At 43.5% G+C, this 27,660-nt stretch overlaps 1 protein-coding gene across 4 annotated transcripts in view; it reads right to left on the bottom strand.

Moving 5' to 3' along the window:
- Positions 1–27,660, bottom strand: part of GRIA3 (glutamate ionotropic receptor AMPA type subunit 3) — a 216,799-nt gene that overhangs the window by 147,793 nt on the left and 41,346 nt on the right. For all 4 annotated transcript variants that reach the window (XM_019487777.2, XM_006270988.4, XM_019487778.2 and 1 more), the window contains exon 3: positions 16,730–16,969. In XM_019487777.2, the coding sequence (XP_019343322.1) occupies positions 16,730–16,969 (240 nt within the window). The remainder of the gene's footprint in view (positions 1–16,729; positions 16,970–27,660) is intronic.

Genomic DNA, 27,660 nt, shown 5'->3' on the forward strand with positions numbered 1-27,660 from the left:
GAGGTAGTTGAACCTGGAGTGACAAAAGAGGTGTCATTACTCATTTGAACTAGAAACTAAGAGCTTGGAATCACTGTATCAAAGAAGAAGGAGCTTTGATTTTTGAGCAGTTCAGATGCTCCATTGTAATCTGTACTCCTTGGGTGGCATAAAAGTTTTATTGGTATTCATTTGTATCAGCACCTGCAGTGACAGAAGTCATTCCCAACTCATAAAAGCCATACCATCACGTGAGCACTCTGGGGCAGAGCCACAGCAGGAATACATGGCCAACTTATATAAACCCCTCTATCCCTTCTCTGTGGCATTATGGGCACACACGACTCTTAAGTCAGCTGCAGCATTTGAAATAATGTAGTTTCCCTATATAGGAAATAACTGCCCAAACACATAATGCTGTAGTTCACTAATGACAACCCTTGGTCTGGGTGAATGAAGATTATCCATTTCTGGATAAAAATGAATGCACCAAAAGAACAAAAGCTGAATCAACAATCACATCACACAGATAGGGCAAACAAGCTTAAAAAATCCTACTCTTAACATTTTTTCTTCCTTCATGGTCACATACACAATTAAAATCCTTTGTCAGTTCAATTCTTAATGAGAATATATAATGTCTCTGAAACATACACTGATTTTTAACACATTGGAAAAAAGCTGAATATATATGTCTTTGTTGATACATATTAGGTATGTGGTTGGATTGGCTACTCAAGGCCTATGAAACAAGGCACTTAAGCATGTCACTTCATTACTGAAGTCAGTCAGGCTCTTTGTGCAATTTAAAATTAAGCATATGCCTAAGTGATTTGCTAAACTGGGCTGGCAATTTGCAGGACAGAGCCCTGGGGCATATCCCCACATGCAGGGGTGTGCGCTTGCAGTGGCAAAAATAGTGGTGGCACACGCCTGCATGTAGGCTTTGGCAAACTGTCCTTTCCCATTTTCCACTGGCTCCCAGTGTATTGGAGGAACCAGGGCAGAAATAAAGCGGGTGGGGGAGGCTCTGGCCAGCAGCTAGTGTCTCCTAGGAGGACCCAGCCTCCATGTCTGCCAGCACATGCTCCTGTGGCATGTGCCACACTGCTTTTTTTCCCCATAGCATTTTTTTTTGTTTTGCTACCAGGATTTTCTGGTAGCAAATTTTGCCCCTGCACTGGAAGTTTGCAGCATGGGGCACATTTTAACATGCCCAGCATGTAGTCTGTGGTGCCACAAAGAGGTTTGTGGCACCACAAACTGCACATGCCCAAATGGCTGGATTCAGCCCTAAGGTATACTGGGGCCGATCCAACTCCAGCTGTTGTCAATGATAAGGCATCCACTGACAACACTGGCACTGAAGCGGGCCCATTCAGAAAGTGAAGAGATTCAGCATTCAACAAACTCTACTTGTTCCATCTTCCCCAGCCTCCAATATCAATGTAGGAAATGAAGCAGCTGCAGTAATATCTTAATGTCTTAGTTTGCAGCAAATCTCTTTCTTCCTATTAGGTCTATAGCACCTTGTTTCACATATTTGTGTATAACAGCATTAGAATTCATCCCTATACTATTATTTTTAATGGCGGAAGAACAAAAGAAACTCAGAGATGCTTCATAGGGACCTCAAATTATTTCTGCAGTTGTTACAATTGGCAGTCATGTATAGGTTTTGAAATGCACGGTTCCCATGGCTTTCGAGACTAGCAGTAAAACATGTGCTTTATTTTAAGATGAGACTGTGGAGCATACTCAGTTGTATTAAAGTTCAAATTATTGCTTTTCCAAGATTTGTCTGGGAAGCACTGAAGAGGTGGCGGGGTGATTAGAAAAGCACTGTCTGACTTCTATTCCACCTAGAAGTCCATTATGGCTTCAGAGAGGCTCAAACACAGCAGTACAGAAAGCATGATTTCCCATTTCCCCTCCTCCAATCTGGCTATCAGGGTTTCAGCTTATTATCAGGACACTACATTTTGAGTAATGTTTTATTTTTTAGCTGTAGGGAATATTTGATGTTTCAAACAGAACGTTTTGTATTTTCAAAAGGATTGCTTAAAGGAAAAGGGCTGTAATTACTCCAGGATGAGGGAAAAAGCAGGTGTTTCATTTAGAGACATTTCAGGGCAGCTTAAATTGGGAAAATCCATATTTCAATTTCTCCTCAAAGCAGGAGAGTGTGTTATTTAAACCCTGCAGATACACATATAAACTCTACAGAAAACAAAAGATTCCTTTATTTAAATAATTTATATGTACAATATAAAAATGATGTGCGTTATACCTTATTCACTACGAGTAGATAAAATATGCATATTCATGAACCAATAAATATTTAACTATAACACATTTAAACTAGATTCATTTTCTGAACACAGTACAGTACCAGAGTTATTTGCTTCTCCATGCTCCTAGAATTCCAGTTGCTTTCTTTATGGCTACAGTTTAGTCCACATAATTCTTTAGGACTGTATATACCACCTCCCTGGGTCTTTTCCCTATTTCTAATCCAAACCCTAGATTTCTTAGCTGATGCGTTCTCACCGCCTTATTGATTTTCCTCCCCAAATTAATATGAACTATCACACAGATTCAGTTTGCAATTGTCTGGATTTTGTCTTCCTTGGGACTCCCAACATGGAGTAGGGTACCAGTTAGCATAATTAAAGGTATCATCATTTTTCCCTCAATTGTGCAGGGAAGAACGAAGGTTACCATATTATCACAGAGTGAGATATGCAGTAGCAATCCTGGTGTCTGTTATACCGGATTCCTGTTCTGGTTTCTCTGCTTTGCTTCTTTTCTTTCTGGTGCGCTTGATAACGCACATGGGTTCTGATCTACAGGATACCAGAACGAACTCTGCTCTGTACTTGTATCTCAATTGGGCCAGCATGACACATTGCTAGCTGGATGACTTTCAAAAGTTGTTCTGTCCTCCTATGGATGGGTTTGGTACATTTGTTGGCTGACATGAGAGGAAAGGCTTCAGTGATTACCAGGGTTAGCTAATCAAATAGCAGTTATTGTGAAAAACCAGGAGGAAACTGCCTCAGGCACCCAGTCCATCTTAAATGCAGCCAATAGCCATTCTCTGGCTTGTGGTCTTAACATTTGTTTAGGCCAGGATCAGAAAAAGAGCTTTCCCAGAAATCTGAATAGCACAGCGACTTCGATTAAGGAGCCTGTATGAGACTTTACAGAGAACTTTCACGTACAGAGGGAATAAATGAAGAGAGATTATGAAAAGCTAGATTTAACTGGTCGTGCTGAGATTATTGCCTTCTGCACACGAGCAAGAAAGTCAAACTGAAAAACTATCCTGTGGTCTGTGAAACACTGGAACGTGTCAGTTTAGAGGTGGATTCTGAATAGCAGTATAACACCCTTACTTCATACATCACCCTTTTGAAGGTACTGATGCTATCTATGCACCATGATTAAGAATGTCAGAATATGCCCCTTAGGATAAATTACTTGTATTTGGTTATAAGCAGTGTTCACATACCAAATACCGCTTGCTATGCACCATCATTAATCATTGATTAAATATCAATATAAATTGCAGACATGATAAAAATCTCGCCATGATGATGGTCAAAGTTCGCTCTGAATTTGAGAGACACATTTACATTTTCTTATTTCTCTTAACCTTCGTCTTTTAACTCCAGTTAATACATTTCATACCACAGGGTATACACTATGCGCTCAGCACTGTAGCAAAGCCCAGGAACTTGTGGCCAGATGGCACCCATTCATGGGGGAAAAAAAAAAAAGGAGGCGGCAAAATTATGTGGGAAAATTGCTAGTTGCACTTTGCTGACTTCCTAACTCATCATCAATAAGTCAGTAAGACAGCTGATATAAGTCTGGATTCCTAGACATCTGACACCTGCTTCTAGGGATCACTCTTCACCTGCCTGCCTTGTTTCTTGCACTCTTCCTAAAACAACCATCGTGTGCCCTTATTGAAAATTTGATGTGCTGTGGGAAGGTCACGGCACTAAGCCTATCATGGAAAACTATAAGCCACCCTGAATAAGGGATGCCATTGGGGACACATCAACTGATTATGTGGGACAACAAAAAAGAAAACAGGAACTGAGTGAGGTCATAGCTTAATAACTAGGTCATTGGAAGGGGACACCGAACAGAGCACACCGGCCAGCGTCCATTGCCACCTGAAGGAGTCGAGGGAGCCTGGGGATGCCAACCAGTAAAACTGTCTGGATGTGATTGGAGTAGTGCTCGGAAAGCAGCCCCACACTCGCCTGGGCTCCTTCCAGCCAAAGTCTCCTTCCTGGTTGTATAGATGGCCAGCTTGGCCAGAGCCAGGAGGTAGCTGACCAGGAGGTCCCAGGACTTGGTGGGGCGGTGGATGTGAAGTCTGTAAAAGAAAAGGTGTGAGAAGTGCAGCCAGAGCCTGAGCACGAGGTTCTGGAGGAGGTGGAAGAGGGGCTGCAGCCTGGCGCACACGACGTAGGCATATGCCAGGGTCTCCCTCTGTGGGCAGAAGAAGTGGGTGTTGGGGGTGTCTGTAAAGCACACCAGATACACGACAGTGGAGATGGCTCCGTGGAGGAGCTGCCAGCTGAGGGCCCTGGGGGCTCGTGGGATCAAGGTGGGATCAGGGTAGTCCACTGGGGACCCTTGCTCTTGCCCTCACCTAGTGTGTCCTGCCACTTGCTGTTGGGGTGGGATGTGATGATAAGATGATGGACAGTGTGGACCACAAGTATGTAGACCTGGCAGCGGTGGGCTGTTCAGAAGCAGACTGGCTTGGTGTCCCCCAGCCTGCTGAAGTGGGGGGGCAGGGAGCGCTGTGGGGCCAGCTGAGGCAGCGGCCCCATGACGAGCTCCGGAGGGCTGGTGGCACCGGGCAGTGGGGACTGCCCTGGAGCAGGACCTGGTTGATGTAGGTGAGGGCAGTGGGTGCCAGGGCAGCCTTTACCTCCCACAGTATGCAGCAGGTGCGTGGGCAGCTCCAGGCGCTGGGCCACCGCAGAGGGATCTACCCACCCCTGCCTGACATAGTCTAGAAGGGCTCCGACATGAGTGATGTGGGCCAGGATCATGCTCCGGCGCACCCAGGGCACCTCCGTCATTGGCACCACCAGCTGCGGGCTTTTTAGCAGTGGCTTGGCAAGGAGGTCAGCACCCTGGGTGACTGTCCCAGGATGGAAACAGGATACTGAGCTAGATGGATCTTTGATCTGACCAAGCTACCTAGTGCAACCACTGCTCATGACTACATGGGCCCCACTAAAAGACTTTGTCTCATTTTTGTGGAGTCTGTTAAAAGAAGTGGGAGAAGAAAATAAGATGGTCCTCTGAATGACCATCTAAAGGCTAGAGAGACATAATATATGTCATGCACACTATTCTGGGCTGGTGTCCAAAACACTCCAGCAGTAGAGCCATAAACCTCCAAAGAACCAGGCAAAGTGAGCAGTAGTTCTTTCCTGTAATAGAGCCCTGAATGGTTTATGGCTTTGCAAACAGACAGTGTGCGCCCCATTATTCTTCTGCACAAACTGATATTTACCAGAAGAAAATGTAAAGCTTCTTCATCTTCTAGGAATCTTGAAAGTGTAAGCAAAAACGCATTGCATCAGCCTTACATATACGAGCAAAATGACAAGAATGATAGAAGACCTGAAGGTAGCTGCAGCCAAGTTGTAACATTTTTAAGTGGAAAGAGTCCCACAGTTAATAGAGAGAAAATTACACTTGTCCCTAGCTGGTGTTGTTAGACCTTTATTTCCTCATGTAAGACATCAGCCTAATATTTTAGTTAGAGGAATAACTTCCATGCTTTGCAGGATGACCCTTCTAATGAATAACTTTGCTGCTTTGTTGCCTCCAAAATAAAAACAAAAAAAAAATCAAAAAAAAAAATCACTGGTTGCTACAATCTTCATGAATTTCCTTGCCAATTCTACCACTGATGTCCTTCTCTGATATAAGACTGACAATATATATGTTGTCAATATGATGTGTGAAAAGGTTATATAAAAGTATCAATCAGACTACAAGGTTTAAGAAATTAACTATTTACTAGTAGACAAAATCTCACCCACACCTTTCCAAATAGAGCACTTTTGGATTTAGGATTTAGTAAATCAGCATTGTATTATATTCCCATTCTGGTTTTGGGCAGAGATTTCCTGATATACACAACATTTCAACTAGGTCTTCAGTTATTAACTGCCTGGGAGATGTGGGTATATATGAAGTCTTGAGACGTTTTGTTAAAGTGAGGTCAGAGCTTGTAATGACTTAACAGAAGGATGGCAGATAATGGAGCACTGTCCCCTTCCCCCTTACCTCTCTCTTTTTCTCTCCTGCTCCCTTGTCTTCTGCATTCTAGTTTCTCTCTCTCTATCTTATGCTCTGCTTTCTGCACATCCTTTCACGTCATCTGATGAAGTGAACTTGGGTTCACAAAAGCTTGTGCTCCCCCCTCCAAATTATATATATATAAAATGTTTATAAAGATGCATATGTATCCTGCCTTATGACTTCAGAAGAACACGGCTAACTACCTCTCTCTGCTTATGGAGGAAAATACCCATATCTAGAAGCTGTCATCAATATATTTATTCCGTCTATAACACTCCAGTATTAAGAGCAGCAGGCTATGCCATCCATCTCTAGGCCATGATTAACCTAGTGTCACATTCACATTCTTAACTGTTCATATCCACCAGTCTTTACCTGGGTGAGTGACTATGATTATTCCACTTGTCCACAATGGAGAAACTGATGACTTGCTGTGCTAGCTAGTCACTGAACTGTATTGTCGTATGTATGTCTGTTAAGGGTGGCAGCAGCAGGGTATGCCCTATCGCAAGCGTGCCTATGTTCTGCTAATGGAGGCCTTTTTGCTGTCAGTCTTGCAGAGAATGACAACTGTCCAGATTCTCCTTCCCAAACAATTCTTTTAACATATTACTTTTTATAGTGTCATTTTGTTCTCATACTCTGACAATGGAAGTGCAAAACTCTTTGCTCTGTTATGTGGCATGCATGTTTCCTTCTCTATGCAATATGCTGCAGAGGTGTCCCTGCTGAAACATGCTTCTAAAACTTGCTGCAGGGATCAAGCCAATGATTTAATCTCAGTGCAATGGTCCCAACAGATAAAATATTAGCACTGGGGCACCATGGTAGTGAGAATTAGCTCTTATGAGATTCCACCTTGGCTAGGGCAGCATGAGTTTGCTATGCTGTGGCATCTGCACAGTCAACTCACTACAGTTCTTTATGGTAGCATAGTACGTGTCTTCTGTGCGTATGACCTATCTGGGATATGTAGAACTGGAAAGCCTTGAAAGTTGATATTTCCAGGCTGTGGGAAATGTCCAGTTTGCAGGAAATACTGAAAAAAAACCATTTTGTAAACATGTCCTGCTTTTCCAAAATTACACGCTTTCCCAGAGTGGAGATTGTGCAACTGGCAAGAGTGTCAATCGTGCTCAGCAGCTGCCACCTCTCCCAGGGTCTGGCAGCCCTCGCATGCAGACTGCCTGAGGCTAGGGACACCTTAGCCTCCACAGTCCAGGGCAAGCTGGCTCCCAAACTGACCATTTAGGAGTTAGGCAGCCCTGGAAACCAGTTGGCCTGGGAATCTGGCAGTGCTTGTATCTCAGAACTTCCAGACCCTTGGATTTATAGCTGGAAGCCTTGAGAGTGCTGGCTCTTGTTAGACCTCTTAGGTCTTCCAGGCTTCCTGCTGTGGATACAGAAGCTGATCTCTAGTTAAAGGCAGGCTCCCAAGTCTTCTAGGCTAACAGCCCTATGGCAGTGACTTTGGAAGTCCTGGACTCTCCCAGGGTTTGTGGGCTTCTTGCTCCAGGCCAGGCATCTTAAAAGCCTGAGAGCCCTGAGCCCTGCTACAATTCTCAGGTCTTCCAGTCTTCCTGGTATGACCCTGGGAGCCCAGAATATGATACGAAAGCCCTGCTGGAGATAGGTCTCTGTCTACAACTGTCAGGTTTCTAGGTTCATGTTAGGAAGCCTGGATATAGGATGTGTTCCCCGACAGACCTGGAAGTGGACTGGATGTACTTCCGGTCCACTTCCAGGTTCACTGCTGAACACATGGAGGCTCCCTGCACTCCTGTGGGATGCTCCATGTGCCCCACCATCATGGTGATCATGAGCCATGCCCAATACCTCAAGGTATGCAGAAAAAACTTTTAAAAGATGTGTCTGTGTCTGAATCGCTGATTCTCTGAATCAATACTGAATCTTCAGATTCAGATTTGGCCCAATTGAATCAGGGACAGTGATCCAAATCAATGAATGGAATCACTGTCCCTGATTTGGGCCAAATCCGAATCCAAATTGAATAGGGTCTGCTTCGCACACCCCTAATAAACAGCAAATGCATGAAAATCAGAGTTAGTGTAAAAAGGTGCAATGAAGCCAAGTACGATTAGCTATTGTATTTTATTATCACTGATATTTGTGTTATAGTAGAATCCAGACACCTCATTTGGGGTTGCAACCTCACTGTGCTACTGGACACTATATCAGTGGGGGCCAACCTTTTTGGCAACTGTGCCATAAACTAAGCCCTGCACCTACTCTGAGTGCCATGCTTCTTCCCCTGCTTAATCTGCTGCTCTGCTTTCTGCCTGCTGCCCTGTCTGTTGCTTTTCTCCCTGTTTCAACCCCAATCTGGTGCATACTGCACCCAGAGGCTGCCCAGGCCAGTGGCCACCTGTCATGTGTGTGCTGCTGATTGGCCAACTCTGCACTACAAACATCAAAGAAGCTGTGATTAAATGATGAGTAGCGTCAGCCAAAGAAAGGGTGAGAGGGCTAGGACCACACATATGCACAATATCTGGGGCAATTCAAATTATTTACTTTATATAAATAGATCTGTTATGATGGATATGATAATTTTCAGTACACCATATCTGCAGAAACAAATAAATATACTTTTGCATAGTGAAACGTCACATCTGGTGAGATATGAGTGCGTTTGACTAGAAGGCTAAAAATGTATAAAAATGCAAAACATACACTGAAATGTTAGTTAAGAAAAGTATTAAAAATTCCAATTCAAGAGCTATCCAAATTCAGAATAGCTTCTTGCATGTAACCCTGTCATCATCTGACCCCGACTTGATCGTAATTAGTCTTAGTTCTACTGCAGAGAAGCCTACCAAAGCATTTAGCACCATATAATCAACCGGATATATTGTGGAGATCACAAAAGCAAGGCAGGAACCAACAGTGTCAACTTACTGATTTGTGTTAATCCAAACAAAAATCAACCCTGCCTTTTTCCCTTTCACATGAGCTAGACGATGCAGAGGTAGAATATGGGAATAAGTCTTCAATGCCTCACTGATTAACATTTTTTCCTTTAATAGATTTTTCCTAATGTGCCATTCCTTCCCACAGAGCATAATGTATTTGCTTTTGGACTGGTATTGGGAAGAGAATAAGCAAGTCTATATATTTCACTCCTATTGTTGAGGCTACAACCCAACAGCACTCAGTCACCTAATAGCACCTTGCAAATAAGATTATTGGCCACTGACACACAATCTTATTATAAGATTATCTTTGATCACTAACACATGTTCATTTAAGGGTGTGATGGGATCCAATTCCCAGTTCCAACAATTGCACCTGCTGCATTTTGTTTTCCAATCCTGGGGCGAGGGAGGGTCCCCATACGAGCTGATCTGCCCTGGGCCCCGCACCCTCCTTGAGCTGGCTCTGGGGCACCTGCCTCCTGTCACCCTGCAGCCCTCCTGCTTGCCCACAACCCCAGGAGGGCTGCAGGGGCTGTGCTGGAGTCCTTCCAGGGGCGCAGGCGAGCCTCCGATCTGCGTGCTGGATGAGAGAAGCGAGTGTTGCCACCTGGGACTGGCAGCAGCAGAGATCTTCTTGGCACTGGTCCCAGGGGGCAGCACCTGGTTTCTTTCATCTGGCATGCGATCGGGGGTCTGCACCCCCGGGAGGACTCTGGCACAGCCGCTGCAGCCCTTCTGGAGTGCGGGTGAGCCTCTGATCTGCCTGCCGGATGACAGGAGGCGGGTGCTGCCGGCTGGGATTGCTGCTGAAGCCAGTAAGCCTTTCAGAACGTTTTCAGTTCCCCTGTTTCATTTTGAAGCTGTTTCAAAGGCTTTTGTTGCATTGCAATTTTGCTGTTTCAAGCTCAAAAAGCATCGAAACAGCTTCGAAACAAAATGCCAGGTGAAATTTTGCACAGCCCTAGTAATTATTTTGGTGGCTGGTTTCCTGCTTTATTGCATCATGAATTGGCTAGGTTACAGTATAAGATGTGATTAATTGGTTAATTGTGTCTTATGTGTAATACCTGCCAGGGGCCTGAATATTTTAAAATGCACACATAACTTACAGAGTTAGAGGCCTTATCAGCTCTCTATTTCAATGGTGCTGAACCTTTTGGTTAAGGTTGTTTTAGATGAAAGATGTGGCATCTACAGACCTAATCCATCACTGCAGCCCAGCAGGGGCCCCAATCTGGTGTATGGGGATGGCTTGGTCAGGGCCAAACCCAGCACAAGGGATTGGCGTGGGGTGTGGTTCCAGCCCCACATGTCAGATGGGGCCCTGACCCCAGCTCTAGCACACAATCAGGCCCAGCCAGGGTGGCCCTGCATGTTGTATTGGGCCCTACCCCAGATCATGGTCTCAGTCCCATGTGTAATACCATGTCCTGGTCCACAGGGCTTGGAAACTTGATGGCAGAGGAGTGGTGGCTACCAAATATGCAACTCATGAGAAGCATTGTGGGCCAGTGACATGGCTCCATGGGCCAAACATGGCCTGCAGGCCAAAGGCAGAGCACCACTGCACTGTTTAATTGTACATCTTCACTTTACTCATTTGTTTGTAATTTATCAGTCCAGACAGCCACGCTTCATGACTTCCACTTTGCTGATGACTGTGCGTTATGCACAGGCTCACAGGCAACAGTCCATGGACCTAGCCTCGTCAGCCTGCGACAACTTCAGACTCACTATTAACACGAAGAAGACTGAAGTGATGGTTCAACCTGCACCTGGCACAACACCCCAGGACCCACATGTCTCAGTTAAAAGTCAACTATCGATGGTCGACAAGTTTGTCTATCTAGGCAGCACACTCTCCCGTGCTGTCCACATCAATGACAAAGTCAACATAAGACTAGTGAAAGCTAGCATGGCCTTTGGCAGACTCTGTAAGTCGGTCTGGGACTGCAGAGGCATCGGAACGTCGATGAAACTGAAGGTATACCAAGTCATCATTCTCCCAACCCTCCTTTACGCCTGCAAAACCTGGACTGTCTACCAGCGTCATGTCAAGAAACAAAACCACTTCCACCTGTGCTGCCTGAGAAAGATACTAAAGATCAAGTGGCAGGACAAGATTGTGGGCACTGAGGTGCTCGGAAGATCAGCTCTCCCCAGTATTCGTACTCTACTGAAACTGGCACAGCTAGGATGGGCCGGCCACCTTTCCAGAATGCCCGACACTAGCTAGCTGAAGAAAATCTTCTACGGTGAACTGTCAAATGGAGTACACTCTTGCAGCACTCCAAAGAAGTGGTACAAGGACACCCTAAAGGTGTCCCTAAAGAGTTTTGGCCTTGACCCAAAGGCGTGGAAGCAAATCACTCGTGACCGTTCATCCTGCAGGTCATCAATCCAGAACGGAGCTCTGGCCTTCAAACAGCAATGCACGGCAGAAGCAATGAAGAAATGCATGGCCAGGAAGACAAAAACCTCTCATACCCAGTCCTCATAGCTTTTCTGATCCTGCTGCAGCAGATTGTTCAAGGAAAAGATTGGGCTAAGTCACCTACCGACCTAGCCTCCACGCAACCTAGCCTCCACCCCACTCCTTTCTCTTTCCTTTCTTTTCTCCTTTTCCTCCTCTTCTGTTTTCTCCCTCCCAGTTCCCTTCCCATTTCTTTTCTGTCTCCCCTGCTCCCCTGGCTAGATGCAGTCGTCTTTGCCCACGAAGGATGAACAACACATATAATTTATCTGTACTGTCAACATAAACAGAGTTGAACACCATGATATTAAATCTATTCATACCAAAGTATCAGTACTGATAGTGGGTTAAAAAAAGTTGATACTGGGTTAAACCATAGGCTACTGTCAACTGTCAAACCTTCTTTCACCCTTTATACCTTTTAACAACGGACTTTTAGTTGAAAACACTATCAAGGTATGTAGTGCTTGGTGCCATCTGCAGACTATTTATCATGGCCTGGTGGACAACAGCTTGAGAACCACTGAGTAACCATCATATGATTAGACTGTTTAGTGAAGGAGGAGGGGAAAAATCATTGCTTAAGGGAAATGGATTTAAAGAGAATCCGACTCCCATAGGCTTAGCTTGAAATAGTTCAGTAAACAATATAAAACCCCAAGAAGGCTTACTAAGTTTTGTATGACATTTGCAATATGCTACAGTATTTATTAATAGTAAATGCAGTGTTTAATACCTGGCAGAGCCTTGCTTTATCAGACTGTTGTAAAACTACCTGCAAGAAAAATATGCTAGTAACTAATATTCAACATGTGAAGGAATAGCGTAATGTTTTGTGATTTCTCACAGATAGCTTTTAATAATTTGTACCGTAGATACTCAACTGCTCTGGGGCATAAACATTATAGAGAGGAAGTGTTGAGCAGTTTGCTGTCACTTAAATGCTTAAATAAATTATAATTTAAATGCCTCTTCTCTATAAAAGTTATTATCTTACTGGCTTGTCCTCTGAATTGAACTATGACAGCTCTAGTATTTTCATTTTCAATGGAGTATCAGGACAGGCATGCATATTGTCTTTTATTCACTATCCACCACAAAGTCATTCACCATTATTATTGTTCAGGCTCTTGAGATGCTCTCTCATTTGAAGACTCATCACAATAAATTAGGCAGGCTACTGAAATTGCCGAAAGTTTCAGATGCTGCCATATACAATTACTGGTTGTGAGACAAAGAAGTTAATGTTTGCTTTGTGGTGGATAATGCCCTACCTCTTCCTGTTATTTGTCTTCCTAATTTTTTAGGATGCTTAAAAAAATAGGGATTTGAATTTCAATAGAAATAACATACATTGAGTCTATTTTCACCAGACTAAGCACACTGGATCAGAACATAATTAATTGCTAATATTTGTTCCTGTTTACCAAACAGTAAGTCTGCTATCCAACCAAGGTGGGTGAGGATATTTGTCATGAAAGGCAAATATAAAGGTTACTATAACTGATCCTAACCTTCCCTAGCTACACATCCATCAGAACTACCAGGATACAGATACACTTAGGTAAGGTTTTCTCACAGTTCACTACTACTCCTGCAATGCTCCAAAAGCACTTATACTTCTTCCATCCCTACACGCTTCCCAAAGATGCAGTTTTCCATTATCTTGCAATATCACACCCTATCGTTCAGTAACTCTGTTAGACTTTTTACGTGATCCTTGCTGTCCTTCAACTGAAATTAAGGTATGTGATAGTCAAGATGTGATAGCGAGTCTAGGCTTATGATAGAAGCTTCATAAAAAACTGTAAGGACCTATTAGGATGCAAATGGGAAGGCAGGAAGCAGGGAGATGTGGAAAATGGCAAGGAAAGAAAGTGACAGAGAGATTCCCAGGTCTTGTTTTCTATAGGAAAAAGTAGTATGCTGTTACTCATAGTATATACCAGGGGGTAGCTGATGTGCGATATGGGTGCCTCAGGTGACGTGGACAGCTTCCCTTCAAACATTCTGAACATTGCTTATCATGACCTTGCATTATTGCACGTCTCGCCAAACCCAAAAGATATTTATCTGTAAAATTTCCTCCATATTTAAACATATGAAATATTGCATTGTATCTTAGTCATTCCCTTCCTACTTCAGTAAATGGCACAGCTGCCTAAGACTGCATCCACAAATGCCCAAAATAGTTGTACGAGCTGAATTAAAATAAAAACGCACTTTTTTGTAGTGGTTTGAAAAAAGTTTCAGCAGCATTTTCAGCTGCAGCGTGATTTCTCCAGCTATTTCTCTTTGTCTTTGATCTCACACCTAAGCAAGCACATTTCAGCTTCACTACTATCTACACGTCCAAAATATATTGGCACTTATACCTCTCTCTACATTGAATCTCATGTTTTTAAAATGTTAGTTGACATAGACTCTAGCCCTACCAAATGCTATAAAAACTTTGCACACACCTTCTTAGTAAGAATGTGCAAAAGCAGCCACTAAGGACTTGACCTTTGTTAATACACTGTAGAACCAAGTCCCTCAGGACTACAGGGCCCTAACTTGGACAGAGCTAAGATCCTTTTTGCTCCAAATATGACATATTCTTCCCAACTGAACTAGTGGAGCTCTGTTTGCTCTTAGCCACATGGATTCTATGGCATCCAGTTGTCTGCTGTATTTATTCAACATGGGGGATTACTAGTAATATTTTATTGTAACAAACATTATCAGAAAATGTCATACTGTATCATACCTGTATCATACCACTTTATGCAGTATGTGGCCAATCGCAACACCAGCTGCTTGAGAGGAAGGTATTAAATTCCTATATCTAGTAGTTGTGGGGTACCCTGCCCCTCCTTATGGTTTCATCCCATTTCTTAATATAGTTAAAAACTGGCCTAAGCCCTAAAGAAAGTGGTTAAAAAAAATCTCCCAGGTTTTCTTGTGGGGCTAACTACTATGGGCTTCTATAGACGTGCAGAAATGCAGCTCCAGCATGCTGGAAATCCAGCGCATCAGAGCAGAATTGAGTCTGCTGCAGCACGCAAATTAACATCCTCCAGCAGCCTTCTGCATTGTGTGCATCAGCATCCCCGAGTTGCAACATGGCAGCGGGGCACTTTGAACTAAAGCTTGTTTGGTGAGCTTTAGTTCAAAGCACCCACTGTCATTTTTCAGCATAGGGGAGGCTGATATATATGACATTTGGGTGCTTTTAATTAACACGGCTTGCTAATTAAAGTGCCCCCCCCACGCCTCCTAGGGCACGTGTTAAATACCCTGTAAGTCAGGATATGCTGGCTATCAGCTAAATATCCAAACTACCTCTGAATATCCATGTTACATATCACTCAGCCTAAAGAGCTCAAAAGCAAGCAAAAATTACATGCTGAGAATACCTCCAAGTGTGAGTGGATATGGGGTGTAGGATGGCGTTATGCATAGCCTGTGTGTAGTAGGGCACTGTGGGGTGCCTGCCACTTCAAGAGGAGAAGCTGCCCAAGAGGCAGCTTGCAGGTGCTGTGGGGGGAGATTGCAGGGTCATCTGATGGGAAGAAGGCCTGCCTAGGGCTTGATAGCCCAGTGCCTGCGCCTGTCAGGGAGCCTGGCCCCAAGAACCTGAGGAGAGGCATTCTCTGCAGCAAGCAGCAGGACTCCTGAAGGACCCATGAAGGTAGGGGAAGCAGAAGGACTCTGAAAGTCTGGGAACCAGAGAATATTGCCTGGGGCAAAGAAGAAAGGGTTTATGCAGGCAAGGGACCTTTGTTATATGTTAGAATTAATATTTGAGTTACAAGCCTTGAGCCCTGCTGGAGGCAGGCTCAAGGCCTACAGAGAATTCCCCAGCCCAGAAAAGGGTCTGAATAAGGGAACAGTGCCCACCAGCTCAGAGAAGGATCTGAGTGGGGTACAAAGGGTTTCCCAGCCCAGAGAAGGGACTCCGTCAGGAAGCTGAACAGAGGACCCGCTGGCTAGGAAGAGCTGGAGTGAGGGATTAGAGGGTCTATAGTCTCCGAAAGCACTGCGTGGGGGGCTAGGGGTCTGAGGACCCAGCAATAGAGGGCTGAGAGAGACCCAGAAGGTCTGAGAGTCCCAAATGGGGCTAAGAGAAGTTAACACCTGCAGTGATAACACCTGCGAGGCTTGGGTTGTGGTGTAGGGGGGGCATGGAGCCACACACAATTTGCCCTTAAGGCTATAGGTGCCCTGCAGGGGCACTGCCAAGCCAAGAGGGCCTATTTAGCATAAGAGTTGGATTGAGACTAGTGGGGTCTAGGAGGGACCCGCTGAGGAGTTGATTGGGCTCAGGCTCTCTCTAAGGCTCATAGGCATCCTCTCTTACTTATCTTCGATAACAACAAGGCATGGAGGGAGAGCAATTAAAGGGGGGCCACATCAGAGACAGAGTCAGGCAGGAGCCACACAGACATGAGGGGGTATCATGGCTGCTCCTGTGGCATGAACCTGCTACAATGTGGCATAACAACATGGATTAATTTTGTCCAATCCTGTAAAGTAAAGCACATTTGTAAAAAGCACCCTGGGATCTTCATTGCCAACACATGGCAAATAGGAGGTTAATGCTTCTACCATTTACTCCCCCTTCCAACACCCACTGCAGTGCGAGTCTAAGATGGTAAAAATGGGGTGAGCTGCAGTGGTTTTAAACCTCTTAAGTGCTGGCTGCACCAAAACACCTTGCAGGAGTTGAATCTATGGTCCCATGGAAAGCAGGTATCCAATCCTCATGCTTAAGCTCTTAAGTATTCCCTCCAGCAACTATGCTTGCAAATGACTGAGAGTATGAAGAGGCCCCTTTTCTCATTTCCCCCCTTCATTCCCTTCCCACAGAATAAATGTCTGCTTGCTAGGACAGTCGATCTGAACGCATGCTTTGTGTTCAAAGGCTGCCGTGGATGTCGTGGATTCCATTGGTTCAATTAATATTTCTAGCATGCTGCATAATATGCCACCTACAAGGGGCGGTGCTCACCTCTCTCTGTGTCGTAGAGGTACACAAACTTTTCCCATTTGTAATATGTCAAAAGACTCAAGATGGCTCCTTTTAAGGCTGGCCGCATCTGGATGACAAACTGCACATCTGCATCTGTTGGGAAGCTGGGGGTGATGAAGGACGTGTGCAGAGCCCCACAAAACGACGTCAGTGTGTTCATTGACATCTGGTCGTAGAATCCAAAGATGGCATAAACTCCTCTGGAGAACTGTGAACAGACTAACAGAGAGGAGATGGAGCTGTTAGAATCTCAGACCACCATGAAACCGTGAATAATTAACGAAAAGAAAAGATACATTGCAGTTATGCAGTGGCTAAGTGCTCAGGCCTCAGACTAAGGAATGCAGCAAGTTCCAGAGTAGAGGCTCTTTCCCCCTCTATCCCCAATACAGCAGACTTTGCCTGAGCCTTCAGTTGTTTAAATTTAGAGGGACTGCTGGCTCCCACACTGCAGCTAATCTCAATGAGCAGGTATCATCACAAAAAGGTAAGAGGTCTCGGAAACCTTCCATCCTTTTATCCTAGAGCTGTACTGCATCATTGGCAACTTTATTTCTTCTTCCCAAAATTCATCATAAACGTGAAATCATCCCTCCTAAAGATCAGGGGGACTTTTCTTGTGGCAAAACTCTCCAATGACAAAGCAGCTGTGTTAATTGCCAGCCATCATATGGAGCTGGGCAATTAATCCCATGCATGCAATGCCCCTTTTATTTTCTTGTCGTCTGTGAAGATCATTACAAGCCAGATTTCTGACAGTCTCTGGTGTTCTTATGAGCTGCTGGCCTCTTTCATTTACCACAACGGAAGGAATTCAGATGTACAATAACTTAATGTGATTACCCTCAAAGGCCACATCTACACGTGCATCAACGTGCAGTAGCTATGGCACATTTCATTTCATACTTGTATAATAAATAAATGCGCAGTAGCCAGAGTTATTGCACAGTAGTGCCGGTGAATGCCTTTTAGTTATGCTACTGCACAGTAGCCTAATAATACAGTGCAGCAGCGTATTAGCACTGTCCGTGTTGTGACGTGCTACTGCACAGTGTCATTAGGCTACTGTGCAGTTAGCGTCTCATGTAAACGAGCCCAAAAAGCAGCAAAAGAGAGGGGTGATACCCATGGACTGCTATAACCAGATATTGGGATTCATTTCTGTAAAAACAGATAGTGACAGCACGAGACTATTTTTTAGTCACTTATGCTTTTACTACCATCACAGGACATCAAGCTGGCACACCAAAAGACACCCCTCCTCCTGCAACAAAGGGGAAACCATATGGAAAACTTTACTTATCCTATAAAGGAGGCTCGCAAGCTTCCCTAACCCGACATAACTCTACTTTCAAGCCCCTCAGAATCATGAACCATCAGATCTTCAACAAATCACAGGTTCAGAAGTAAATATTGCTTGTCCTCAGCCTCTGGGAGATGAGATACCTTTGTCATGCAATGTTGGAAAGCCACATTTAAGGAACGACAGGCACATTTCTCTTGCTAGTTGCTTAATGAAAAAAATGGCCACTTGACTGGGAGAAAGTGGCTAAAAATGTCTCCCTTTTTCCAAAAGCTGTCTTTTATGTAAAGCTGTTCTGGTTGCTCAAAAAAAAAAAAAAAACCATGGCAAAAGAAAGCTTCACCTTATTTAATATTATAATGAAAGTAATACTCATGAAAGGTCCTATAAAAATGGCTTTGAGACTATATACTGTTTCCATCAACAGAGCAGCCATGGCACCTGCCGCAAAAATACTGCTTCACCACATGCACCATCCCTCATCACACAGCAGAGGCCAGTCATGTCTGAAAAGTAGGTGGACGAGACAGACGGGTACATGGAGACCTTTGGGCCAATGTCTCAAAGCAAAGTTGGAAAGCCTATTCTGATGATCTTTCCTTATTGTACCATTTGGGTCTCACCTAAGACTATTCAGAGGTATTGTTTTCCAGTTATAGCAATGGTGTTTTTGTGATGTATGCACTCATTTACTAGGAAGTGGCTTGAGGACAGCCAACAGATGTTACCAGCTTTGTGTCTACTGTGCTGGGATGAGCTCATGTTTACCATGAGCAAAATAAAAGATACTATTAAAAGGTATGATGAATTTTATCCCACTGTGTTGTAATAATCCACCAGCCTTTCCATGCTATTTGAAAACAAACATTGGATCCCAGTACTGAGATACGAGATCCTTCACTTGAATCACGCTATATGCCTCAAAGGCTCCACTTTCAATTACATTAGTAATTTTGGACTTGTCTACCAGTAATTGTTATGGAGCTGCTGGCCTGCCTAGACTACTTTGCCTGAAAAAAGCTTTCAGAGCAACCTTCACCCTTTTATTCCGTTCCTTCACAAAATCCACATGCAGAGTGCAGACTTCTTATGGTAGGAAATGACGTAGGTAGTGAGGAGTCCACCAGAGGTTAACTATAAGGGCAGGTCTAAATGTTTTCTTCTATGGAAAATTATCAACGTTTTCCTTGAAAATATTTTTGTGGAGATTTGGAGATAGAAACATTTTGGCTGAAAATCCAAATATTTCAGTCTGAAAATGTGATTACGCTATCACTGGGGAGCTTGAGTATCTGAGCCTCTTGGTCTATCTCAGTGCTTTAAGAGAGGTAGGTTTTTGAGCACTGAATGTGGTCTTGGAAAAGGGAAACTGGAGTGCCTGGCCATGATAGGGGATGAAGTCTGTCCAGGAAACTTGACTCAGTGGAACCACAAGGCAACCAAACTACAACTCCCAAGAAGCACTGGCTGAAGATTTCAAAATCAAAATATCTGTGGCTTGCCATGAAATATACTCACTTGGAGTAGGGGGAGGAAATCAGTAATATCCATGGAAAAGGATGCTTTTCAGGAAACGTTTCATTTAGTCAAAAAACACTCAACAAAATTTTCAACCTGTCTTACTAATCACCAGTGCCTTAAAGCCATACATTTTACCTAGCAAACTGTAAAGGGAAGTAATTACATAAAAGGAGTCATGACTTCTATGTGAAAAAACATTCAAGCACTTTCTAGAGTGCCACTGCAAAAAAAACATTTCTACCATAAATGCTAACAGTCAGAATCACTAAAGCCTGTTATAGTAATTTTAAAAAGGATTATCCACAATACCAGTTCACTGACATGGCATCATAGATAACACCTTGGATAGTTACTCAGGTGTGAAAATTAGATTTTCTTCCAGGAGACCCAGATATAAAAATAGTAGCACCATTAAGGAGTTTTTTAAGCGCGCAACCATTGTAAATGGACGTGAGCAAAAGTGGATATTAAAGCAAATAACACCAGCTGCTTAAGGTAGAAAAGAGTCATCTGGCAGGCCTAGAGAGGGAGAATAAACAATAAAGTTTTCTAAAGATTTTTAAAAGAGCAAAGAAATAGAAAAGATACAGAAAGACGGCCACAATCCAACATGCAGTTACTGCCTAAAGGCATGGCAGATTAAATGCACTACCTTAAAATGCATGTTTGCTATATTATATACCAGCAGGAAGTAAAAATAGAAACATTACTATAAAATGTGTCCTCTGAAGAAACAAATTAAAATGAAAACAAAACAAACAAACCTGAACCCTACCTACAGGAAAATGAAACAGTAGCAAAAAGAAGGTTAAAAATGCATCCAAAATTGATAGCATTAAATCATCTCAACAGCATAAAAAAAACTTTCCATTCCCTGAGAAAGATTTACTAGCTCAACGTTCTGGCCTCATAGGCCAGATGAATGGTGTGGGGCCAGCCATCCATCAAGAACAGGGCCCTTGAGCCCTACACCATCCATGCCCTCCCCCTGCTGGGATTGGGGCTCCAGGGCCCCGTGCCACCCCTACATGCTGGGATCAGTGCCCTGGGTCCCCAAGCGACCCTTGCTCAGCCCCACATGCTGGGATAGGGTCCTGTGCAGCCAATCTAGTGAGCAGGATCATGGGGCTTCTCATGTATCCATCCCCAAACAGGATGACCCAGTGCTGGGGGCTGGATCTGGCATGTGGGCTGAGCATCCCTGTATGAGGCCAATGCCTGATGCTGAGACTGTCAAGAATTGTTATAACAGACAACTTCACCCAGACTTATTGGCCAGCTGGGGTACATCAGGCTGGCCATATATGAACACCTCCTGATTGCCTAAGAGGAGCAACAGGCAAAATTGTCTGTAGGCTGTTTGGCAAGCTAGCTACCTTGCTCTTGGACATCCTGCTCCTTGCTTCTTCATCCCATCTTCCCTCCCTTGGCTCCAAACCTCTCTTCTTACTATAGGGTCTGACCATGCACATCCCAGTACCATAGCTGAGAACAACTAGCTGCCTCAATTTCCACTGGCTGAACACCCATAAGAATTGGACCCTTAGGCTAAGTACAGACAGTCAAAAAGTCTGAGGCTGAATCACTTCAAACTGGGCAAATTCCTCTAAGCTGCATAGGTTGAACCGATAACCAACTGAACTGACATTCAGTTTTCAATTGGGGAAGGTGGGGGAGGCCTGCACCGACCCAAGCCAGTAGGCAGGGGATCACATCTCCCAGCCTGCTGGCCATTGCCAACCCAGCCAACTGTCCCCAGTGCCCTGCTGTCCCCCAACAGGGGTTAAGGAGCCTTCTGTCCGAGTCCTGGCCCACCTTGGGGGAGCCTCTCTCTCAGGAGGTTTCCCCCAGTCCGGGTGAGCCTCCCCCCTCCCCCCCCCCGGCTGCTGCTGCAGGAGTGGGGAAGAAGAAGTGCTCTTGGCCAGGTGCTTGCCCTTGCAGCCCAGCATGGGGGCACTGGGGAATCCCCAGCATGGGGGGCTTCTCCTCCAGCCCAGCCCAGGGTCCCTCAGCTCCCGGCAGCTGGGAAGCATTCAGCAGCTGGGAAGGGGGAGGGGAGAGGGCTGACAGGGTCTGAAAAGCCCATACGCCAGGGGCTTTCCCTCCCACCATGCGCTGTGTAGATCCTGGCTAGAGGGGGCTGGGGGTCTGTTCCCCTGTCCCTTTTTGGCTGATGGACACAGGCAGGAAGTAGGCTAAGAAGCAGAAGTAGGCTAAGAAGGCAAGGCAGTCCCTGTTTCACTGGAACAGGCAGCGTAGCCCAGGGGTGCAAAGCATCCTGGGATGCTGGGGGACTAAGTTAACTTGAACCAGGAAGGGGTCTGGGACAGAAGTTCCATAAACCAGTTTGATCTAAATCAATTAAATCTGATACTACATCCAACTAGGTTTATTTTAAAGTGGTTTTGGTCATTTTCAAAGCAGTTCATGTACACTGAACTTCTGTTCTGTTACAGGTTTAAACTAGTTACTAATCACTTAAACCAGTTTATGTGTAACTTCTGTCCCTAGCCTTATTGATTTATTTTGTTAATACCGTAGATGGATTGTGTATCATAGAAAACACAGGACATTTATTGCACAAATGTATCCTCCTAAATGCTACTGGTCAAGGAAGCAGGAAGTGTCTTGTTGAGATGCAATGCATCTTAGATCTTCATATGACTGCATTAATACTTCCCTCTACCAGTTAGAAGGTCAGAACAATGAAGTGCATGCCATCACACTGTTGTCTTGTCACTGCAACTTTAAGGCTTAGAAGATGAAAGTTTTAAGACTAACAGGTTTGATTATACTGTAGATTATCACTGATAAATGAATAATGTTTGACAGCAATTTCCCCATAGATGTTTTTCCCCGTTATTCCTCTGTAGTTTCAGCATTGCTTTGCTTCCCAATAACATGGTAATAAGTGCAGGGTTAATCACACAAACAGTCTTTCAGCGCTATGTTGATATGGAAGTTTTAATTCTTAAAATGGTTCAGCAGAATCACCATAGAGGCACACAGAAATGCAGGGATTTATTATTAAATAGATGTAAGCATATGGTATACAAAAAGTAACTACTATTTTGGGTAGTTCCTGACTTATGGAATCAATATTGATTTCTGATCAAAATGAGTGCCTGAAAAAAACGGGCTTTAACTTAGGGTTTATAAAGTGCTAAACACATAACCAAAGGAACAAGCCAGAGATGAAACAAAGTTCTAAAACTATCCTATAGCCGTTGCATGTTAAGTGTTAATACCGTTTCATGCCTGCACAGCTCTGGTTAGTGAGTAGGGGCATAGCTAGGAGTCAGGACACCTGAGCTCTATCCCTGTTTTGCAGGTGGGAGGGCAAGGGGGAAGGGAGAGGAGGGGGCTGAGCAGTGCACTCGGGGATGCTGGAGGACTGCAAATTGCTCATTTCATCTCATTTGGTCATTTTAACTGAAGTTACCCTAATACAAGCCGGATAGTATGGCCCAATTTTAACCCTTGCCTGAAGTGGCGTAACTTTGAGATGCTCAGAGGGCACTTGGCACAAGTTAACAAACTTTAATGTGCAGATGCTCATGTTTTAAGTGCCCTCGGTATGGTCTAAGTGTAATGTGCAACTTTACCCTACATATTACGTATGTTATATGTATGTAGGATAGGATATTGAGAAATGTTTGATAATCTACCATTCATGTGGAAGCAGGGGTTTAGTACCTCCTATAAAAACAGGCTCTCCATCCTGTGGACCGATTTATGTTTCTCTTGGCTTTTAGAAAGCAGATTTGACTTATACCTATATGCTAATCAGTTCAAAACTACTTGTGCAGAGTGCATTTTCTATGGGCATGAATAACTTGAGCAAGGAGACTGCTTAGTGACTGTGGGCAGACGGGATATGTATCAGCATCTATGCCAGACCAGACCTACAACGCAAAAGTGGGATGTTATTGGCCTGGAGCATCCCAGGAGAGCTGACATTACTTGCTACTTTTATTCTGCCTCAGCTCATACCTGTAACTAACTCTTTTCTGAGTTGCTTTTTCCACAGCTCCAGTATTTATAGGGTTGCCTTAATAACACCCCTCCCCCACAAACTCATATTTCCTTTAAATTATGTCACAATTCAATATGACTCTTTACCTATTTAATGCTTTACAGAGTGATTATCTTCATTTGCTCCATTACTTGAGAATATCTTCATCTCTTAAGCTTCTCTGCTTCATTCTTTACAGCTTAAGACTCCCGATTATCTATTCAGCACACACTGTAGGGTGCCAATTTGATTTTACTGGCCCATTTAAAGGGCAAATAAACCTTTGTTTTTATAAGAGGAAGATAAAAGGCCAATTATCTTAGTTCTCAACATTCATTCATTTTGCGGGGGGGTTTGAGCTTATAATTCTGTTAAGATTCTGTACCATAAAAATCTCTCCTTCGCTAAGCATATCTCAGGCATATCTAGCTTGGTTTCTAATAAACAAATATATCTTTAAAACCATTAATTTCATTATCTATCTATAAAAGCAGGTGCAAAGGCAAACCAAACACTAACTTGATCTTGGTGGTCAAATGCATAAATGGATTGTTAAATATGCAATTTTATCTAGTCACAATGCATACAAACAAACCAACAAACCCATCGCCCCAGGATAATTTCTTTATGAGGAATCTTGCCCTTACTAGATTCATCACAGTAGTAATTATTATTTCTAAGAATTGTTTTCTTATTTATGCATTACAATATACATTTTATTTCGAAGTGGGAAAAGAAAAACTACTCATTGTATTCCAGTATTTACCTACAGGGAATTTGGCTACAAAATAGGTGATCAATCTTATGGGAGATGAAGTGCAGTATATTACTTGGCATGTACAGTAAGAGGTCAAGGAAGGGTTGGAAGTTCTTTTTTATATCAGTAACAAACAAACCAGCAGTATTATTAGTCACATGGAAAGCCTAGGATGATTTTGATGTACAACAATGTATTCAATATACATCTAACAAGGTAAAAATAGATATTTTAACATCATAAGAAATGTTAAGTAGACCAGTCCACAGGAATTCTTCAAGCGAAGTTTCCATTGCAAAATGTAGTCAGCCTGCTAATAATGTCTTACCTTTTCCAAAGTATATGCTCTTCCAACAATACTTCTGACTATACATCCTCTAGCAACAAATACCTGACCCATCTATTTCTATTTAATGCATTAGGACTAAAACTGGTAAAGTCTAAGTGATAGAAAGTTTGTCCACAGCAGTGAAAAGACAAAGCACAATAATGTGTGTGGCAACAGCTATACTTTGAAGACCTATAGATAAATCAGTGACAGCTGTGCTAGATAAACTATAACATCTATGTTTGCCTCTGCAACTGATAAGCCCACTCTTCCTTTTTCTTTCGTTTGCACTGAAATGCACACAGAAATAAAGAATGAGAGAGGAGAGATGTTATTTTGGCATGACTCGAAACATGGAAACAAAATCATTAAAAGATGGTGAAGATGTGACTGCTAACAGAATAAGACATTTACTGATATTTGTTACCACTTATGTGGAATAAGTACAGAAACTGATGAGTCCTTAACTAGGTCAAGAGAAGATGAGGAAGTTTAGGGATGTGGGAGTTTGAAGATTTCCTCTCAAGGGAAGATAACATTCATAGAATTAAACCACAGATGTCTGGAAAATTTCCTTTCCTTTCTTTGAGTTCAGAAGGACTCAGCCATCATTTACATTTATCTCAAAATCTTATATCAGTTACAGCATATCAATTGAATTTGACTATAACACCTGTCTATGGTATCTTAGAGGGAAACAAAAATATAATGATTAGGTCAGTATATTGGTAGCGTTAGACTGATGTTTTAGCCATGATGGTCCAGGAATTACGTTTGGGTGAATTTCTTTGGGTGATTTATTTTACTGGACTGACTTCAGGAATTAGACAAGCATTCAAAAGCTTGTCTTTCTCCCAAATATGCAGCTGGTCCGATAAAAAAATATCACCCACAAAAATCCTTGCCAGAGCACTGGTCATTCAGTAGACTTTTCTCTCTGAGTGAGTATTCACAAGCAGTTGATTCTTGCAAACCTTGCAAGCTGAAACCTCAACCTTAGCGAATAGAAACCAGGGTACAACTCCAGAGCAGAATGCCAGACTTCAATTTGATCTCCACCAGTTCCTAGTTTCTCACAGCAAATCATGTCTCCAACTGAAGTTGTCCTAGAGATGGTTGTAGTATCTCTGACATGGTTCCCAAACAGGAAGACTACAGGAAACACAACTACACAGAGATGTCCAACTCTTTTACAGAAATTAAAAGATGGTTGATCTTTTGCCATTATTTTTTATTTCTGTTTTTTAACAGTATCTGGTTCTCATGGCTTCTTCTAAATTGTACGTACTCATGACTGGAAGGTTGCATTAGGTCTAGTAACTCTACAGTCTGTCGGGTAGAATCAGGAGAGGTCCATCTTATTTTTGAGGCCTTTATGAAATAACACAAAATGACCTGTTTTCACCTAAAGGACCTTACTAGTGAGGTTTATATTCATTCATCCTATTGGCTTTGTGTTTTGTTTTTGAAGAAAATATGAGTAAGGCCAACAAAGCTGATATGATAGGATCATAGAAAAGAAACATACGTCATCTAGTTCAACCCCCTGTTGAAAGCAGGACCATCACCAACTAAATCATCTCAGCCAAGGCTTTGTCTGGCCAGGTCTTAAAAACCTCCAAGAATGGAGATTCGACAACCTCTCTAGGTAATCTGTGATGGCTAAACAATGATATTTAGAGGTTTGCTTTTAGTAATTGGCTTGTAGGTAAGTAAATATGCATTAGAACAATGGTCCAGGGGAATTGCAAGGGTTATTTGATTTCTAGAAACTTGTTGCTGATGAAGTTTCTTTCAATGACTACTGTGCCTGACACAGACTAGCAGCAAGTAGACACACAGGCTGGGAAATTGAAGACATGTACCACACTGTTCCGTAATATGAGCTAAGGGACTCCACCACATTGGCCAGGTCACAGTGCCAAATTGCAGGGCCCTGGGGATTTCCAGTTTTGGTAGACGGGCTAAATTGGGAGAAACCGGTAAAAGCCCAAATTAGGATTAGCATGTGATGGATTTGTGAAACAAAGGAATATGTTGACAGGACAGAATGTGGACAGTATGAAAACCACAGGGAGACCAATCAACGATGCTCAGAGATGAAAGGTCATCAGATGGGAGAAAGAATACAAAAGGAGGGATTTCAGAACAACAAAGGGTCCCTGAGAGGGAAACTCGAAGCCACCATGGACAGAGGGCACACAACCAGTCCATCTCACCCACGCTGGTTGAATGCAGCATCAGGCTTAACTGATTTGGGTCAAACTAGTTTATGGAACTTCTGTTCCAGACCCCTTCCTGATTTAAGTTAAGTCAGAGTCCTCCAGCAGTTCTTTGTCTGTTCCAAAGAACAGGGCTGGTCCCGTCCCTCTGCTCCCTTGCTGGAGCAGTGAGGGCTGGCTGACAAGGGGGTGGGAGGGGGCAACTGCCCCCTCTAGACAAAGTCCAGCTGGGGTCTGGGGCCAGGGAGGGGGCGTTAAACATCCCTTTCCCTGCTCAAACTTACTTTTGGCTGTGACTGTGGACTACAAATCCCAGAGGTACCTGGAAGCAGGAAAAGGAAGTGATGAGCAACCCTGCAGAGTCCTACTGCTGTAAGTTTGGACTGCAAATCCCAGAAACCTCAGGGGCAGCAGGAAGAGAACGTGAACTCAGCCAGAGACACTGCTCTAGAACCCCCTGGCTTCTGGCCTGAGCCACTGCAGACATGTGGCTGCATTTTGTGAGTCAAAGGTAAATGTCTGTTCACTTATGTTTCAATTTAATCTGTGCATCTTAGACTAACATGCAAAGACTGAATTGATTCAGCCTCAGGCTTTTTGACTGTCTGTACTTAGCCATATGGCCAGACGTACTTTGACTCTGTGGCAGCTCTAGGACCAGTAGGTATAGAATCATGTACATTATTCTTATCTGCTATCACTGTGTATTAATAAAATGTACCTATTATCAAATGGAGTGGTCATAGTCAGTCTGAGGGTTTAGG

This window comes from Alligator mississippiensis, chromosome 8, assembly GCF_030867095.1.
Source record: "Alligator mississippiensis isolate rAllMis1 chromosome 8, rAllMis1, whole genome shotgun sequence".
In the NCBI taxonomy this organism is placed as follows: Eukaryota; Metazoa; Chordata; order Crocodylia; family Alligatoridae; genus Alligator; species Alligator mississippiensis.